This window comes from Micromesistius poutassou, assembly GCF_964030765.1.
Source record: "Micromesistius poutassou genome assembly, chromosome: 18".
Taxonomy (NCBI): Eukaryota; Metazoa; Chordata; class Actinopteri; order Gadiformes; family Gadidae; genus Micromesistius; species Micromesistius poutassou.
The window spans coordinates 4076010-4094338 of record NC_140288.1 but is presented as its reverse complement, the minus strand read 5'-3'; the positions used below and the strand labels follow the sequence as shown (position 1 = coordinate 4094338).

Below are 18329 nucleotides of genomic sequence, written 5' to 3'. Positions count from 1 at the left end.
TATTGTCAAATGTCTTGCAGCACTTGGTAACATCTCTATAAATAGATCGCGTGAAGCCTCATGGGGTGGTATAGTAGTGGTTAGGGGTGTTGGCTCCCGGAACAAATGGTGCTGGGTTTGATTTCCCCATGTCCGCAACCTAACCTGAAGGCATCCTTGAGCAAGATGCTCTAAGGGCGTATTCACCCCGGTTTTGTTTGGTTTGAACCAAACAAAATTTAATCGCTGGTGCGGACCATTTGGGCTGGTGTGAATACAAACCATCGAACTCTGGTGCGGACCAAACAGCCGGTCCGAGACCTCACCGGAGAGGAGGTCTCGGTTCGCTTCCAAACAAACCCTGGTGCGGTTCGCTTGAGATGCGAACGCAACCACACCTCAAAGCATCTGTTTGTTGACTCAAGACTGAACTGTAAAGTAATCCAACGTCCGTAATTGTCCATGCTGGTCCATGGAGTGCTCCGGTCATGGAAGTTATATCAGAGCTAGAACATTCCAGAAGAGTCTGTGGTGGCATTGAGTCTGTTATGCGACTGGCTGGCTGACCCCTGACCTCCCACTGGCTGCTTTCAGCACCACCCCCTTCTCCCTCCAGTGTTTGTTGTGGTGTGCTTGTGAGGTCAGCTCAGCCCAGTGTCCCGCTCAATCACAGTCCTTCTCTCCAACTGCCTGGTGGGCCCTTGTCATTTAACTTTATTTAATGCTAGTTTTGAGTGCTACACGCCACATCTCATAACCCCGGTTTGAAGAAGGTTAATATATTGGAACGGAATGCACTTGATAACGTCTACAACATTTTCAAATGTTTTGTCTTAAAGTTAATGTAGCTAAAGCAGAAGTTAAACCGGGAAGACCACTTCCATTTCTCTTCTCATCGAGGTCTGGGTACTTCATTTCGACGCTGTCATTGCAGGCTCCTCCTCCTCATCATTTCTGAACCAATCAGGACCTCTTACGATTGTGTCTATCTACATCGCTCATTCATGCTTGTGTCTGTGGTTTTCATTGGAGCCCTCCTCCATCCCCTTCCCCCCCGGGACTAGGCTCCATCTGTCTGTGGAGAAAGATGCCGTCCTCCACAGCCAAGAAACTCCGTCCATAGTCCCCACCGCCAACACCACCACCACCAGCGTCTAGTCTCAATCAGTGGGAATCTCATCTCCCAGCAGACTTTCATGGATCCCTTGAAGAAAATTGTGTGGGTGTCTAATGGCCAAATGTTGTTATGAATAAATTGTATTGTTCATTTTTGTACTCTCTCTCTGAATGAAAATATCTCAAGTCCTCATCACTGCTTAATGGTCCCGCTGGGAGAGGGACCGCAATAAGAAATCATTCTTCAAGCTATACCACATCAAGGCGGCCTTTGAGCACTGTGACCGGCCGCGGGATTGAACCGACACACCTTGAAGTTACCCTCAGAACTACTGCCGCTCAAGGGTCAGGTCGGTTTTTGGAAATGTCACTCCAAATTTAATTGTTCTTTCACATCTCTATCCATTTTATCTTCAGTCGTAAAACCTTTAGACTGTGAGGATGTCTCGCAGTGATGCATAAAATAGCCGAGGGTGTAAAAGTTCTCGTTCACCTTGACTGGTTCCGTTCTGCCGAAGAACTCGTCACGTTGATTAAACAGGACGCACCGTCCCCTCGCACGCCCTCCTCGTGTGTTCTGTGTTTTTCGTCTGGACGACTTGTTGATCACAGGACAACAATGATGCGGGTAATTAGCTGTGTGCTGAGTCATGTGTGAAGGGAACCTGCTAGTCCGACGTTCAGCTGGTGCCGTCTACTTCCTCTGCCTGCAGAAAGAGACACTCGAGCAACACTTTGCTCAACGCATGGCTGGAACCCTGGCAGCCCGGACCGCAGAGACACGACGGCACGTGGGCCCCAGCGTGAGGATGTGTGTGTGTGTGTGTGTGTGTGTGTGTGTGTGTGTGTGTGTGTGTGTGTGTGTGTGTGTGTGTGTGTGTGTGTGTGTGTGTGTGTGTGTGTGTGTGTCAATTAATGCGTCCGTGTGCGTCCGTGTGTGTGTGTGTGTGTGTGTGTGTGTGTGTGTGTGTGTGTCAATTAATGCGTCCGTGTGCGTCCGTGTGTGTGTGTGTGTGTGTGTGTGTGTGTGTGTGTGTGTGTGTGTGTGTGTGTGTGTGTGTGTGTGTGTGTGTGTGTGTGTGTATGAACGTGTCTATGTGTGTTTATGTGTGTTTCTCCGGCAGTATTCTTTTAAAAATTGTGTGTGCCAAGTGTGTTTGTGTGTGTGTGTTTATGTCTTTGTTTAGCTGACGGTGAGTGTGTTTGTGTTGTGTCGGTCTGTGTGGGCATCTAAGTTTTTGTGTGAGCACGTGTGTGTGTGTGTGTTTGTTTGTGGATCTCTTCGGCTGTCTGTGTGTGAGTGTGTATGCTGCCGTCTGTCTGTCTGCGTGTGTGTGAGCGGGCCTGCGTGTAGGTGTGCGCGCGTGCACGTGCGTGTGTGTGTCTGCATGTCTCTAAGCGTGAGTGCATGCGTCTCTGAACAAATGCAGCAGTGGAGGTCTGTCTGGTGTGCCTGACGGATGTCTTCTCCGGTCCTTCATGTGCCTGTCAGTGTTAACACAAGCTAGTTTCATAACACGTTGTACGTGCTCACCATGGTTCATTCATTCATTCACTCTCTCACTCTCACACACACACACACACACACACACACACACACACACACACACACACACACACACACACACACACACACACACACACACACACACACACACACACACACACACACACACACACACACACACGTTGTACGACTCGAGTATTGGACAAAGACACTACGCATACATGTGACTATACTAACTGTTCAAGGATTTTTTAAACAACAAGGTGTGTTGTTGAATAGCCATTACAAGCTATTTGAAAATGTACCAAAACATAAGGTATGTTATATATTAGCGCGTTGGTGTACCTTCTTCGTGACGTAGAAGTGCATCAAAGAAGAAACGTCCATCACACAAAAGAACGCAACTTGAGTTTGAAGCAGAGCAGAACATTCACAAACTGGTTGGTGGAGACTGGCCATCCTGTTAAACCTGTTAAAACTAAATTATGGTCTTAACAGGAAAAGTAGTAGTAACAGGAAAAAATGTCACAGACTACGAATGTCAAGTAAGAAGACATACTAACGTATAAAAAACAAGTTATCACCACTGAGAAAATATAAAATATAAAGTAGTTTCCGACCAAGAAATTATGATGAATGATTCCTCAACACTGAGTCCCAGAAGTGCATAACAGAGATAAAATATCAGATTTATCATTTCCACTGTCTGTAGAAGACAGTTAAATCTGTTATTAGGTGTTGTTTGGGGAGAAGCTTGAACATGTAGGAGTGATTTAGTGGGAATTGCAGCTCTGTTTGTCCAGCTCTGTAACTAATAACAAGAGGGGTACTGGATCGTTCAAAATAAGTGGTGTGTGTGTGTGTGTGTGTGTGTGTGTGTGTGTGTGTGTGTGTGTGTGTGTGTGTGTGTGTGTGTGTGTGTGTGTGTGTGTGTGTGTGTGTGTTGACCATGATAGTGGTCCACACTATCATGCCTCCATCTATCAGTTTATTTATAGTTCCATCTATCTCTATTTATCCTTGTATATATATATCATTGCATTCATCTATCTATCCTTCCGACCCTCCATTCATCCATCTAAGTGTTTAACATTTAAGCGTGTAAATACCAATCTCAACATGAATAACAACCCCCCGCTAGCATAAACGTTGCATCAACCTCGTCAAGCAGAGAAGAAGGAAAAAACGAGGATACACCGCCCCCAACCAGGGAATGTAACCTCGCGTCTCGGGGCAGCGCTACCTTATTACCCGGGACCTCGGGCGTGTGCATCATCAGCACGCCGCCGCTACGCCCGTGATTAGCTTGGTAGGGATTTATCTCAGACGCTTATGCAGCAGTTCTCTGCTAGCATCGCGCCTCAGAACCACCGCAACAGTCTTCACTCACTACCAGCCTGGTGAACGCAGGCTGTCTGGATCCCATAGGCCACCTGCGCTCTCACCGGTTGTAGTCCCTTAACCCTAACCCTTCCTTTGTCACTGCCCCTTTCCCTTCCCCCGCCCCCCCCCCCCCCCCCCCCCCCCACAAGAAGCTTGTGATTTTTGTCAGGCCATCACTGTAAATAAGAACTTGTTCTTAATGATCTGCCTGGTTAAATAAAGGTTTATTAATAATAATAAAAAAGTTTGGATCATGTTTTGGAGCACGGTCATACTCTCACGCCAGGGAGGATTAACGTTACATTACATTGAATGACTTATCGTTCACTGTTTAGTCGTTTAGTGGACACTGTTGTCTCATGCAGCTTGCGTGGTCGTTTTGACTTGGATACATGTCATTGAATTGTAGGTGTCGCCGCGTGTTAGGTACAGGCATTGAGGCTGGAACCCAGAATATTCCGGCTCAAGTGTAATGGACCCCCCCCCCCCCCGGCTCTCCTCAACCCCCCAGACACAGACACACCTTTCCTCCGCTCCTTTGTGTTTGAAGATGTAGCAGCCGCTATCAGACCAGCGCACCGTTCCACATCACCAGCTCTCCCTCTCCCTCTCCATCCATCTCCCCCTCTCCCCTCCCCCTCTCCCTCTCCATCCATCTCCCCCTCTCCTCTCCACAAAGCACCCATCCAGAACCGGCTGGACTGACAGTAGGTTGAGCAAACACAGCATGTCCTGGTACCTCACCTTCCAACCTCCCGTCACATCCCTTCCTCTACCACCTCCATCCCCCCCCCACCCCCACCATCATCCCCTCCACCACCACCTCCACATTTGTTCCACCGGGGCACTCACCATCCCACCATCCCTCCTCCACCACCTCCACCTCACCACCTCCTCCACCACCTCCACATTTGTTCCCCCGGGCTCCCAGTGCGATAAGAGAGAGAAAGATATTCAACACTGGACGGACGTCACATCGGCCAAACGGACGAGTCACACCAGTCCAACTGAAAAACAAGCCCAAACTGTGCGTCACCGAGACGGTAGGTGAAGGGTATGAATAGGTCTCATACCAATCAGCGAGGAAATACAACACTTCGAAAGTGGGAAATGAAGACGTCACCGCGGTAACGTTGCTATTGCTTCCCAGAGGGAAGGTGCACGAACACACACATGGTCGGATGTGCGCACACACACACACACACACACACACACACACACACACACACACACACACACACACACACACACACACACACACACACACACACACACACACACACACACACACACACACACACACACAGGTCATCTCCATGTACACCTGTAGCTGTTGAAGAGGGCCTGGGTGTAGCGATCAGACGGCAGCTTCTTGGCAGCCGTTGAAAGGGAGCGTTTTATTCACCCAGCAGGGGCATGGAGGGGTTAAAGAGACCCCGCCGTCCCCCCTCCCCTCACGCTCTCCCCTCACCCCCCCTCTCCCCACACCCCGTCTCACTCTACAAATACTTTGAAGCCCCCCCTATTGTGTCGGCCATTTTGCTACCAAAGACAGATGAAAGGAAATAGGGAAACTTTGAAGTACACACACACACACACACACACACACACACACACACACACACACACACACACACACACACACACACACACACACACACACACACACACACACACACACACACACACACAGGAGAGGGATGGACATGGAGGAAGAAATGGACAGACGGACGGGGCAAGGTTGATGAACTGTGTCTTAATTATTCATGCTTGATTAATAATTATTATTAATAAATTGGTCATTATTTGATGTAGTTCAATTAACAATTTTTACTCTATTCTACTCATCAGAGATCAATATGTATTGTCTTATTTTATCTCTTCATCATTCATCCAGTAATTATTCAGTTAGTTATGAATGGGGTTTTGATTTTTGAAATCTCACTTAAGACAGAATAGTATACTTCTTTACTAAAGCTACAGTTACAGTAGTCGACCAAGGATCCTTATCCACCACATGACAGAGTAGACTCCTGAGGAGCCAGAGTAAATGAACAAAGCATTACAAATGTAATTTAAAAAGAAAGGGAATCTTAAGAATAATAACAGTGGTATCCCAAGTAAAATGTAGTTTGTGTGGTTTAACTTTAGCTAGGGTCGGTAATACTGCGAAACGAGCCAGTAAGTAATCTAGATTTCGAGAGCATCCAACTGAAAAAGATCCCACTCCTCCTTTCAGGCCTCCCTCCAAAAGCCACTCTCCCAAAACACAAGAGTAGCTCGCTATCATGTGTAATAGAGCCTCACCCCCTGCCCACAGGCGTTGGGTTGGGGATGTGATGGCACATTTAAAGCTTGAGAAGCTCAAATACACAACAAGGGGATCCACCCAGAGGTTTTATAGGGTCTGGCAGCCACTATAAAATCTCTACTACTTCCATTACTTTCATTTGGAATTTGGAACCTGCCAGAGACACTGAAATATAGCGGGACAGTCTAATTGACAGACTAACAGTTTCTGTAATTTGTGTCATAACTTGTATTTTATTATTATTTATATTATTATTTCTTATTTTGTTTATTTATTATCAGTATTGTTCTTACTTTTTCTCTGGTACATACAATTTGTGATTTTGTCGATTTTATGCGTTGTATTTTTTCTTGATTTATTATCATGTGCAATAGGTCTGCAATACGTCTGCCTAGCCTTACGGAAGACTCCGGTCATGCTCAATGAGTTCACGGGGAGAGTACACCCAGGTAGGCGGGGAGGTAGACAGACCATTAGGACATCCAATCATCTCATTTGGGCCGAATAAAAGGATGGGTTCATTACCGGCCTGCGACAGCCACCGATAACAGATTCTTTCTCAGTTTCTTAGCACTTCATTTATTGATTCGTATGTAAAACCTATTTCAACAAAAATGATATGAAATGCTTCTTAAAATGAATTGCCTACCCTAGCTATCTATGATAGACACCAATCATTTTTCAATTGAAATGGAGTTCATTCATTCATTAATGGCACAGAATATTGCTAGCAAAATAATAGTGAATTAAAAAATAAATGCTAAAACACACTTTGTACAATCCCCACCGGGTCCTATGTTCCCTTATGTGGGTAAGCACTTTGTGCATACCCACCCCAGGTCCTATGTTCCCCGCTTTGTATGTGACCGGGGAGCGAATGTGTTTTTCGTAGGCGGAATCCAGAAGAATCATGAATATTAGGGTTACGGTTAGGGTAAGGGTTAGGGTAACGGTTATGGTTATGGTTAGGGTTAGGGTTAGGAGTCAGTGTGCGAGTTTGTCGTGACCGGGGACCCGGGGAACATGGGTACGCTCCCAACGCAAGCTAGCTAGTAGTGCTAATATTGATTCTTAGGTAGAGTAATGACGCCACTGGCTGCTGTAATGCTACATGATTTAATAGCTCAATATGAACAAAGTCATTGGGCGATTCATTTCCCCCAGTCCGAAAAGGTATTCAAAATTACATGTTTCAATCATTTGCCTTAATTACATTGGTGACGGCTTAAATCAATGAGGAACTTAAATATTGATAACAAGGGTTCAATATTTAAACACACGCACACACACACACTCACACACGATTGATCTGCAGAGTGGTTATCCAGTGATGTCTAAATTACTTAGAGATCTGTCACATATTGTGCTAGGTTGTTGCTAGATTCAGGTGATCAGAATTTTAGTTTTAAGGTGATCAGAGATATGTAGTTTGGCCATCCACATAAACATAATATCTGATGTTATTCTTTCTGAAATTTAATAAATGGGACAAATTTTAAATGTGCCTATTCTTATCATTTAAATGAAGCACTTTAGTAAAATATCGGGCAGTACTTAGCCCTAGCCCAATGGTTGAATATGATGCCCATTGTTTATGATCGGTCATTCTTGCTTATGCTATAAAGTCGTTATATAGAGCCATTTACATTTAAGGCATTTAGCAGACGCTTTTATCCAACGCGACTTACAATAAGTACATTTGTCACCCAGACCCCTGCAAAGCCAGGTCGCATCACAGCCTATCAGATAGAAGGAGACTAATTACCAACTGCCTCGAAATTATTATTCATGAGCAAGCTAGAATCTTTGCCATTTAAAAAATATATTTATTTAATTGAAACATCTTGAAACATGGACATTCCTGAGACAGACACAGGCCAGCAGAAACAGGCCCAGACTAGGCCCTGTATGGTCACGCTATCCTGGATGTGTTTGTACATAATGCATAGAGACATATGTTCCTATTCCTCACTCCCTCCCATCCTCATTCATTTCAGCATTCATCCCTTCGTCCTGATTTATTTGCGTATTGATTTGCTCAAATTGCAATTAATTACATCATGAATCAGAGCGAGAGCCCTTGCACTAACGAGCTGTGTTGGGGCAGTGGGGGTACTGCTGTGATTAGGCTCTGTTTAGGCGGTTTTTAGGCTGTGTTTAGGCCACGTTTAGGCCGTGTTAGGGTTGTGTTTAGGCTGTGTTTAGGCCACGTTTAGGGCAGTGTTTAGGCTACGTTTAGGCCACGTTTAGGCCACATTTAGGTAGTGTTTAGGCTGTGTTAGGGTTGTGTTAGGGTTGTGTTTACTCTGTGTTTACTCTGTGTTTAGGATAATGGTGGTGATGAGGTTGATGCTGGTGGTTGGTGGGGCGAGGACCAATGATGGAAGTGGTTGAGGAATGAGGATCAGGGTGGTGTTGAAGGGTGATGATCGTGGTGGTGGTGGTGATGATGAGGAGGGTGGTAATGATGAGGAGGGTGGTAATGATGGGCGTGGTGATGAGGGTGTTGAAGGGGTGAAGGCTTGTGATGAGTGTGGTGATGATGATGATGATGATGGTGATAGCGGAGGTGGCTCTGAGGGTAATGGACCAGTGTGGGTGATGTTGGGTGACAGGGAGCCGTGATAGGAACAGATCTGAAACCATCGATGCCGTCATCACCAGGACTAGCGGTGCTTTATGAAAGATTTATACGTGAAATAATCGTCTTGCTCAGACGGATGTTTCGGCTGTTTGCATGTTGGCTTTGTTTGGTTGGTTTGTTGGTTGAATGTTCAGATGATTGGTGTGTGTGTGTGTGCATATAACAGTACTCTATTACCCCATGCCATTTCCCTGACACATAATCAATGCCGTTAACTCAATACATTGACAAAGAACAGAGAGAGATGGAGGGTTACCGTGCTGTGCTGCTTTCATATTTTGAGTTAGGTTTGTGTCGGTACCATTTCAACGGGTCTACAGGCTTTGTGGACACAGAGAAACACTGTCCTTCATTCGATCCTCAAAGGCCGTGCAGTGTCCCTGCAAGGCCTCAGTTTGACACACACCATCAACACCTTGTTCAAGGTCAAAGGTCAAACCACTACATCACTTCAGAAGAAAACCAAACGGTTGGAAACCGTTTGGAAACCGCCAACGTTATCGTTGAAACACAGCAAACATTTTGCAGATGATTTAAGGCGAGGTTCGATTCAGGGATAATCCAATCAGTTGCATTGAGTGAAATGTATAAGAAATGTGAGATTATGAGGAGTTATGAAATTCATTAATTAAAAATAGAATTGTAATCTGCGCCCATCTATAACGTTCCTTGGAAATTAACAGAGAATTACCGAGACACATTTACGAATTGATCTTGCGATGTCAGGCTAGGGTAGTGTAGGAAGTAATCATGAATCTTTAATTATCATGTCGTATTATGTAGTATATGAAATCACCATGAATGTTTAATCATCATGTTTAGTGATCATGTAGTAAACGACATGAGAACAGAAACAATAAAAAGCATTTCAGCCGCAAACCCAACAATGCACTTATCCCGCCCTCTCATAGCTCTTCCATTATTATTAAATTCCCTGAATAAAACGGTTATGTAGGTCTGTTTTCTCACAACAACTTTCACATGCCTGGGAAGCAATTGGAGTGATGCTGCACAGAGCTCAGTATAGACTCTCAAGGCATAGAGCACACACAAAAGAAAGCATGCTTTTATCTCTCTCACACACACACAAACACTCTCTCACTCTTGCCATCTCGCTCTCTCTCTTAGCCCACCTAAAGCATCTTAGTCCCACTCCCCCCCTTGACCTCCCGCCCCCTCTCTAGCCCATTTTCACTCCCGTCTCTCTCTCTCTCTCTCTTGCCCATTTTCACTCCCGCCTCTCTCTCTCTCTCTCACACCCTCTCTCTGCCCTTCTCTCACTCTCTCTCACTCTCTCTCTCTCTCTCATTCTCTCTCGCTCTCACATACCGTCCATCTCAAGCTGACACGGCCGGCGGCCATCGGGTGAGGCAGGGAGTGATGGAGGGAGGACGGGACAGAGGACTTACCCGGTGAGGACGACCACAAAGTCCATGACGTTCCAGCCGTTCCTCAGGTACGAGCCCTTGTGGAAGGCGAAGCCCAGGGCAATGATCTTGATGCCCGCCTCAAAGCAGAATATTCCTATAAAGTAGGGCTCTGTGTGGTCCTGCATGGGGGGAAAGGGGTGGGGGGTGATGGACAAGGAGTGTGGGGGGGGGGGGGGGGGGGGGGGGGGAGAGAGAGAGGGAGGACGTGGAAGAGCGAGAGTGGGGGAGGAGTGAGAGGAGAGAGAGAGCAAAGAGAGAGAGATACGTGGAGAGGGAGGAGAAGAAAGAGAGAGAGTGGAGGAGAGATGGGTGGAGGGAGGGAGCGGAGAGTGAGGAGAGAGGGGGAGGAGAAGGCGGGAGGTCTTTTTGTTAAATATTAGAGCATGGTTAATGAAGTGAACACTCAGAGAGAAAGAGAATAAGCCAGAGAGAGAAAGAGGTCTCCTATTTAATTCCTGAGCAAGATGACCAGGACTAATGACTTGATGGGGGCTTCGGTGTGCTTGAGGGCAAAAATATATATATAGTATACATCATATCAAATTCTTCTATATGATGACGTCTTCTAAAATGCCCTGAATTTGCCGTATGGGATACATACAGTACATTCTCTATCTCTCCCTCTCTCTCTCGCACTCACTCACCCTCTCCCTGTCTTAAGCTCTCAATTCAACCCCCTCTATAGGTCGAGAAGGTGGTGTGTGTGTGTGCGGTGTGTGTGTGTGTGTGTGCGGTGTGTGCATGCGTATGTAAGTGCGTGCATGCATGTGTGTGCTACTACTACAAATACATTATTTCCCCCCCCACGCCCCCATAACCCAGTGTGATGACAGGCCCGAGAACCCCTACAGCCGACAGCCTCGTCACCAGCCCCACCAAAGTCAATCTCTACCACCAACAACCACCTGGCCCAGACACGTTTAGATGGAAGTTGATCCTACATAATCCAGGGAGGCTTTAGAGCAATGATGGACATCTAATGGGTGCCTTCAGCAGCTTGAAGACCAGGTAATGCTTGGCTTCATGCTGCTCAATGCCCCCATCACAAATGATAGGGCCCAGATGATGCCTCTGCGTCTAATCTTTGCGGAGGTGGGTTGTGACTGTGTACGTCCCCGCCATAGCCCACACAGCCAATAGCGAACCATGATAAGCTTTCAGTGTTGGCATTGCCGATGTCTTCCTACGGAGTTGAGCGTCGAAGCCCAGCCTCGCATCGACACTACTCTGGGTGCAACAGACGGCCTGGATTCTCCACTGTGTTCAAACAGATTATAGCTTTGTTTGACACTCCAACACCATCAGCAACGGCTTTTCTTCACTTTGCAAAGTCAAATACATGTTTAAGGATTCACAGCACCGAGCTCTCGTCTGTTACTTTGCTATATTTTACGCGTTACCTCTCCAAAAGCGACATGTGTGATTGGCACATTGTGCTCTTGTGCGACACAAGATCCTCAAGTAATAAAAAAGCACAAGATGCTGCTGAATGAGCTGAACTTCTGGCAGACTACGCTCAGAATCGTGGCCACGGAGGCATCAACGCCAGCAGTGGTGTAGAGAGCCCCTCATTGGCAGCATTCTGACATTGAAGTACAGTTTGGCCTCGCGTCAGCCTCTGAGGGTGTTGGAAGCACACGGACGTATGGAGAATAATAACCAGGCATTCAGCAGCCGAGCACACGATATATATGTATATGTGCGCTAGGGTTCCTAGACAAAAACAATCAGAGGTGTTGCGTAATAATTGAGCTGGAAGGAGTGTCTAATAGACAAATGCTGTTCTAGGCGGCAGTGAAAGTGTTTTAGCATCTATTATGCATGCATCTAAAATGGTCGGGAGAAATACACATGCTCCGTCTAACCGAGCGGCGTTAAGGCGCGGGCGCTAAAGACCCGCCATGGATCTGAGGAGATCCTTTAAGGAGGCTGAGCCCGGGCGCGTACTTAAGAAACTTGACGGCGGCGGCGTTGTTTACGCAGGATCATAAATAATAGCAGGATGCGGCTCTCTAATTAAAAGACCACTCGTCGTGTTAATCTGCGAGATGAGGAGACGAGAGAAGGAGAGAGAGAGAGAGAGTAGAGTGGAGTCGTGTTGTAATGAATCACTTCTCTCTGATGCCAGATAAGTAGCACACTCTGTTTTCTATCCTTGGGTGGAAAAAGAAGATCCGCTGAGTTTGCCTCGAGAAAGGATGGAGATCACAGGGCCTTGGCAGAAACGAGGAGGAGATGTTCTCAGTGGAACGCAACTGTGTTACTGCATACTGCTGTATTTACTGCTGTTAGTTGGGCCATTTGTCTCGTGTTTTTGGTTGGTAGCTTAGTGGCCAGCGTGCTTATAAGGTTGGTTTGGGCAGGGGCTTCTGAATATGTGTTTTCCTTGGATTTTGGCACAAGGGATTATAACATCTGATCCTGTGTATTAATGAAATACTGTTTGCAAACAAGTGTGACTGTTTGGTTTGGCGTGCAGCAAAGAACTTTCATCTTTTGAATTAATATAGCAGATGTTTTAGCCAAAAAGACTTTGCATAAGAAATGGATCTTTCAAGGCCATTACTAGCTATTTCAAAATCAACACATTTGTTGCACTTTTAAAAAGGCACCCTATTGATACCAATACCACCAGGTGTGATGCTTAAGACCAATAACACTCCACAACAAAACCCACCCAATTGTGACATCACAAATGGGAGCGTCCCGTCCCTCCAGATGTACGACAGATAGATCAGCATCTACAGGTGTATACTGTTCACTCTGCAGTCTGACTGATAAGAGATAGAGAGATAGAGAGATAGATAGATTCATCCACTACAACGTGACACTCCCACTTGTGACGTCACTACTACGGGATCGACGGAACAAGACGGACACTCACCAGCCGCTCGGACATGGGCGTCTTGTCGTTGACGGGCAGGTGTTGCTCCAGGGCGAGCACGATGCAGTTGGCGATGATGGTGGCCAGGATCATGTACTCGAAGGGAGTGGGAGGGTGCGGTTAAGGGAAACACAATGCTCTTCTCAATTCCATCAGCAGCCATCGGCCAATGCGTGTTAAGTGTTACGGGCTCTTTATGGTCCCACGTTCACGCAACGCAACGGACCACGCAGACGCGCCGACGCAGTCACGAACGTTTATGGTCCTGCGTCGGGTTTTAGTGAGCGGACCAATCACCAGCCCTTGCGGCTGCGTCGCCTTGACGGAAGGTTGCGATTTTTGGGGAGGTGCACGTCAGGCCCTCGCGGTGGTGGTACGCAAGGAGGGTCCGCAAGGACGTAAGGGGTCCGTAACCCCCTTGCGTTGCGTGAACGTGGGACCATAAAGAGCCCTTTAGTCTGGATGAACCAGACTCACTGGGAATAACATCGGGCTGTGGTCATTTTGGACGATGTGTCGATGTGTCTGTTGCTTCTTAATTTCAATTGCTCTGTTTTCTAGGCTCTCAATGAGTAGAAACTATCGAATATTATCTTATCTTGGAAAATAGCATACACTTTTAAAAAGATAAATGGGAAATATCTAATCAATTTTCAAAGTTTGGGAATTCCAAGAATTGAAGCAACACCCCTTTGTCTAAAATAGTTTTTGTGATCATACACCTATTTAGAAACATTTATGACATTATATCGGTCTGATCATATATATAATATACACATATATTTCTGCATACTTGCCAAAACACATTGGCTCTTGCCCCAGGGCACACTTAAAACATTTACGTGTAATCCAAATATTGGACACCTGATGGCCCACTTAATCTCTTTCCCAACGTTCAGAAATCCTGAAATCCATTTTTTCCACGCTAATTTCCCACTGGTAATGCAAGACAAACGTTTGCAAAGTATAAGTGAAAAGGGACTTAAGGGAGACCTAGGGCCGTTAAGAGGAGACACAGCGTAATTTGCCCGTGAGACCAGCACTCTGTAGCAGCGTCATACAACAAGCCCATCTCTGGTTTGAATAAACAACCCAAGTACGTAGACCGTATATTTGATAAGAGCTGTTGCTGTTCTAATTGTGAGCTTCCAGAGGAGGAAGACCAGATCAACGCAAGAAGGCCACGGGTAGTTATTTTTTATTTGATTACATTTGGCTGAACGCTCTTGTGAACACACACACACACACACACACACACACACACACACACACACACACACACACACACACACACACACACACACACACACACACACACACACACACACACACACACACACACACACACACACACACACTATCCAGCTGTCTGCTTTCGTTTGTCATGCGCCCTCTCTGCTCCAAAGCCTCGGCTCGCGCGGACGGTGGGGGGACGCGTGGGCGCGTTCAGCACCGCGGAGAGCAGCAGCACGAGGCGTTCAAGCGACGTCCGAGCAACGGTCCCAACTCGACGGAGGCTTATATAATTTTTTTTTTCTTTATTTTTTAAAAACTGATAGCACGACTAAACGCTTGTTAACTAGTAACTCGACCATCTATGCTCAGTTGATCACGGGCACTCGTCACGTAACCATTTATTTATCTCAACATATTGAATTAGGTAACGCGTTAGCCAATTCATCACGTCGTTCACTATTCGGGCAGACAGTTTCGGTGTTGTATCAGGCCTAAGTTGTGCGGAAGTCTTTCTATGCAACTATTTAAGACACACAGCCGAAGCCCGGTCCGAGGTGGTGGGCTTTAAGGTGAACGCGGCCGCGACACACGTTAGAAACAACGAGGTTATTTATTAAAGCCGATACGAGAGGAGCCAACTTTGCTCGACGCCCGGATAAGAAGTGACAGGTGCGTTGAGAGTGAAGCGGACATAGGTGCTCTACAGGCGGCCACTCAACCTTCCTCCTCCGCACTCTCTCTCTGGAGAGTCTGGAGAGGTGTTGTTCAAGCCATCAAACTACAACTCAACTCCACGGATATGGACGAGTACTCTCTCCTACACATCTCAGTAAAACCCCTGTGTTGGGTCTGCTTGGACGCTCATGTTGACACACGCCACAATCAACACTTCTGTCCGAGCTCGGAGCGACAGAGTACGCAAACACGTTTGACACCACTTCGGTTCACTCTTGAACCGAATTAAGGGTGATATGAAGGATATGGCCACTCGGTGATTCGTTTTGCATACTTCCGAATGAGGTTGTCCTCGCGGAAGATGAACAGGGAGCGGTTGACGGTGAAGCAGTTTTGTTTGACAGGGTTGGGGTTGTATATGGCCATTGTCCTGGCTCGTTGAGCCATCGACTGCTTGTACATCCTCTGGCCCCCTGGGGCACCGCCACCCCGGGCACCCCCTCTCCCGGCGCCCGGTCCACCTCTGCCTCCGCCTCCACCACCTCCTCCATAGCGGCTGGGGAGATCTTCTGAGAAGCGAGCCATTCTGGGAACGCACAGGTCCAACAAGGAGAATCCAAACGGGTGTCAATGCAAATGGAGGGGAGAAGCATCACAACCAGCACGCCGGTCCAAACCACAGTCGGAGCATTGATGATTTTTGAGGAACAGGCTGGTTGAGGAAATCAAACAAAAAATGCTTCAGCGGAAATCTTTTTCTGTTGTTCCTCCCCATTCACCCATCTTCCATGGACTCGAGATAATTAAGAAACAAAGAAAAGTAGCCTAAGTTTGCCCCCCACCCCCCTGACCGTAAAATCTTCAGGGGAGCGATTCGAGTCGATGGAGGAGACTACTGAAGGTTCACTTCAGATTGCAGCCGGATCCATCTCAAGTCCGGTCGGAGTGTGGTCGCGCTGAAGGAAACCCAGCGTTTCCGTCTAAAAACGACAGAACCATGCCAGCGTGCAAAAACACCAGTTGAAAGTCTCACGAAACGCTCCGGTTCTCGATATCATGGAACAAAAAAAAAAAAAAAAAACACCCTGGGTCTTTTTTTTTTTTCTTCCTCCCTCAGCTGACAGCAAAAAAAAAAAGAGAAACGAAATCTCTACGAAAGCAATCGAGCAGGAGACATGGTCCTCTGGTTTCTGCTCGGTCGCCCTCAGTATGGGGGCTGTGTGTGCGCGACCCTCCTAGACTAGAATGAGCGCATGTGACCAGAATGGGCCAATCGGTGACGCGAGCGCACAAACACTCGCCAACTCTCCGGTGAATGTGCGAGAAACTGGTGTTTTATAAGACACGAAATGCTCGATGACACTTGAAACTGGTTGCAAATTACAAATAAAAACAATAGACTTCCACGGCAGGAGCTGCTGTGAGCAGAGGCCTATGTATAATATAGCTCTTTCTCACGGGTAATTTGTTCCATGACCATTAAGCTTTTATAAACGTTGCTTTAATAGCATGTGGCCCACTATTATTGTTATCTCCCATTAGGAGGCAGGGCCAATATATCTGTCTCCAGGGAACACACAACGTAGCCTATTCTATGACGAAAGAGACTGCGGAGTCTGCATCATCATGCTTGATCAAATTAGTAAATACTATTCAATTAACTCCAAAACATTGTTATATTCCTCGCGAATATGAAAATAATCGAATGTTAAGGGACGATATTCTGTGTTGAATATCGTTAAGTATGCAATTCGGAGGAATGCTATTGGCCTATCCACGGGTCTGGATGATCATGAAATATATTTTTGATATAGGATTTTGATCGGATCGGGCTGCTTGTTGCCAAGGAAATATAGATGATCTATTCTACGGAGTCCTTCACTCCGACTGAACAAGAATCCATCTGGTGGCGACATCTGTGTAGTTCAATAAAAACACCATGGGAAGAGTAGTTTTACCAGCCCCAGGGGCTTACGTTATTGTTTATAATGTATAAATTAATAATTAAAATATAATAAGAAAAAAGAATATAATAATCTTAATACACGATCTAATACCAGGGAGATGTTAATACATGACAATGCATTTTTCTTTTTTTACTTTGCATATGTTTTCTTTTACTTTTATCTATTATTCGATTTTATTTTATGACAATGTATATGTGAAGCACTTTGAGTCTGCCCCATGTATGAAAAATGCTATATAAATTACCTTGCCATGCCTTTGTATTTAGTAAATGTACGTTCTGGGGCATATTCTGACTAGGCCTACTTGTGTCGCATTTTTACCCTACATTTATTTTGCCATTTTCACGTTTCCTGTGGAGTTTGGAATTTCTCGTGGAATTTGTCGTCGTTGTGGTATTTATTGATGACAACCGTGTGGTTTTACAGTACAGGGAAGGCAGAAGCCTCTAACGTTGGACCAAATATCAACGACAAATCAAAAAGCAGTGGAGTGAACTCACTTGGTGGACCACGGCGTGCTGTTGAGGGCCTCGTGTCTCTCGACCATGACACGCACGCCATGCCCTCGCACCGGCCTGGACGTCTCGCCCAGCTGCACTACGCTACTGTAATGATGTGGCTCTGCGCATGCGTCCTCCGCTCTCCGTGACGTCTCGGAATCACAGCACGAGTCTTCCGTCTCCTCCTCGAGCGCGTCGACCACCGCTTGATTCTTACGATCAAGTCGCTCGTGCGTTGAACTTGGAGACCACGTGTCTTCGCATCCCGCGCCCTCAGTAAGCATCTTCCAGTAGTTGGTTGTCGACGATCTTAGGGCTGGGACACATTTTAAGAGAAACCATTTGGCTATACATGAAGTTAGTGGTCATCTTATTTAACTTAACCATGTATCTATGCCTATACATCCCGTGGTGATACTGATAACTTTCATAATAATTATTTATAGATTATTTATATTCAGATATTCACTGCTATGGCAATATACATGGCCAAGCGGCAAGCCCATAGCCTAATTGGCCGTTGGAAGTTGGATGTATAAAGTGCTATCTAGTGGTGTCCGTTAGTGGATGTTTGAAAGTGTTTGGTCTTTATTTGAAAAACAAGATGGTCCATATAGATTTAGTGGCCCAAATACTGGAGAATATCGCAAAAACCACATCCATTTGGTCAAAACATATACAGACAATTCACATTATT

At 46.2% G+C, this 18329-nt stretch overlaps 1 protein-coding gene across 1 annotated transcript in view; it reads right to left on the bottom strand.

The window, feature by feature from the left end:
- cacna1bb (calcium channel, voltage-dependent, N type, alpha 1B subunit, b) overlaps positions 1 to 17710 on the bottom strand; it is a gene marked incomplete at its 3' end in the record, with an annotated part of 103149 nt that extends 85439 nt beyond the window's left edge. The window contains exons 1-4 of the mRNA XM_084483260.1: positions 17633 to 17710; positions 15473 to 15751; positions 13255 to 13360; positions 10350 to 10489 (exon numbers count right to left, since the gene is read on the bottom strand). Coding sequence (XP_084339386.1) covers positions 10350 to 10489; positions 13255 to 13360; positions 15473 to 15751; positions 17633 to 17679 — 572 coding nt within the window. The 5' untranslated portion in view covers positions 17680 to 17710. The remainder of the gene's footprint in view (positions 1 to 10349; positions 10490 to 13254; positions 13361 to 15472; positions 15752 to 17632) is intronic.
- Positions 17711 to 18329: the final 619 nt, after the last annotated feature.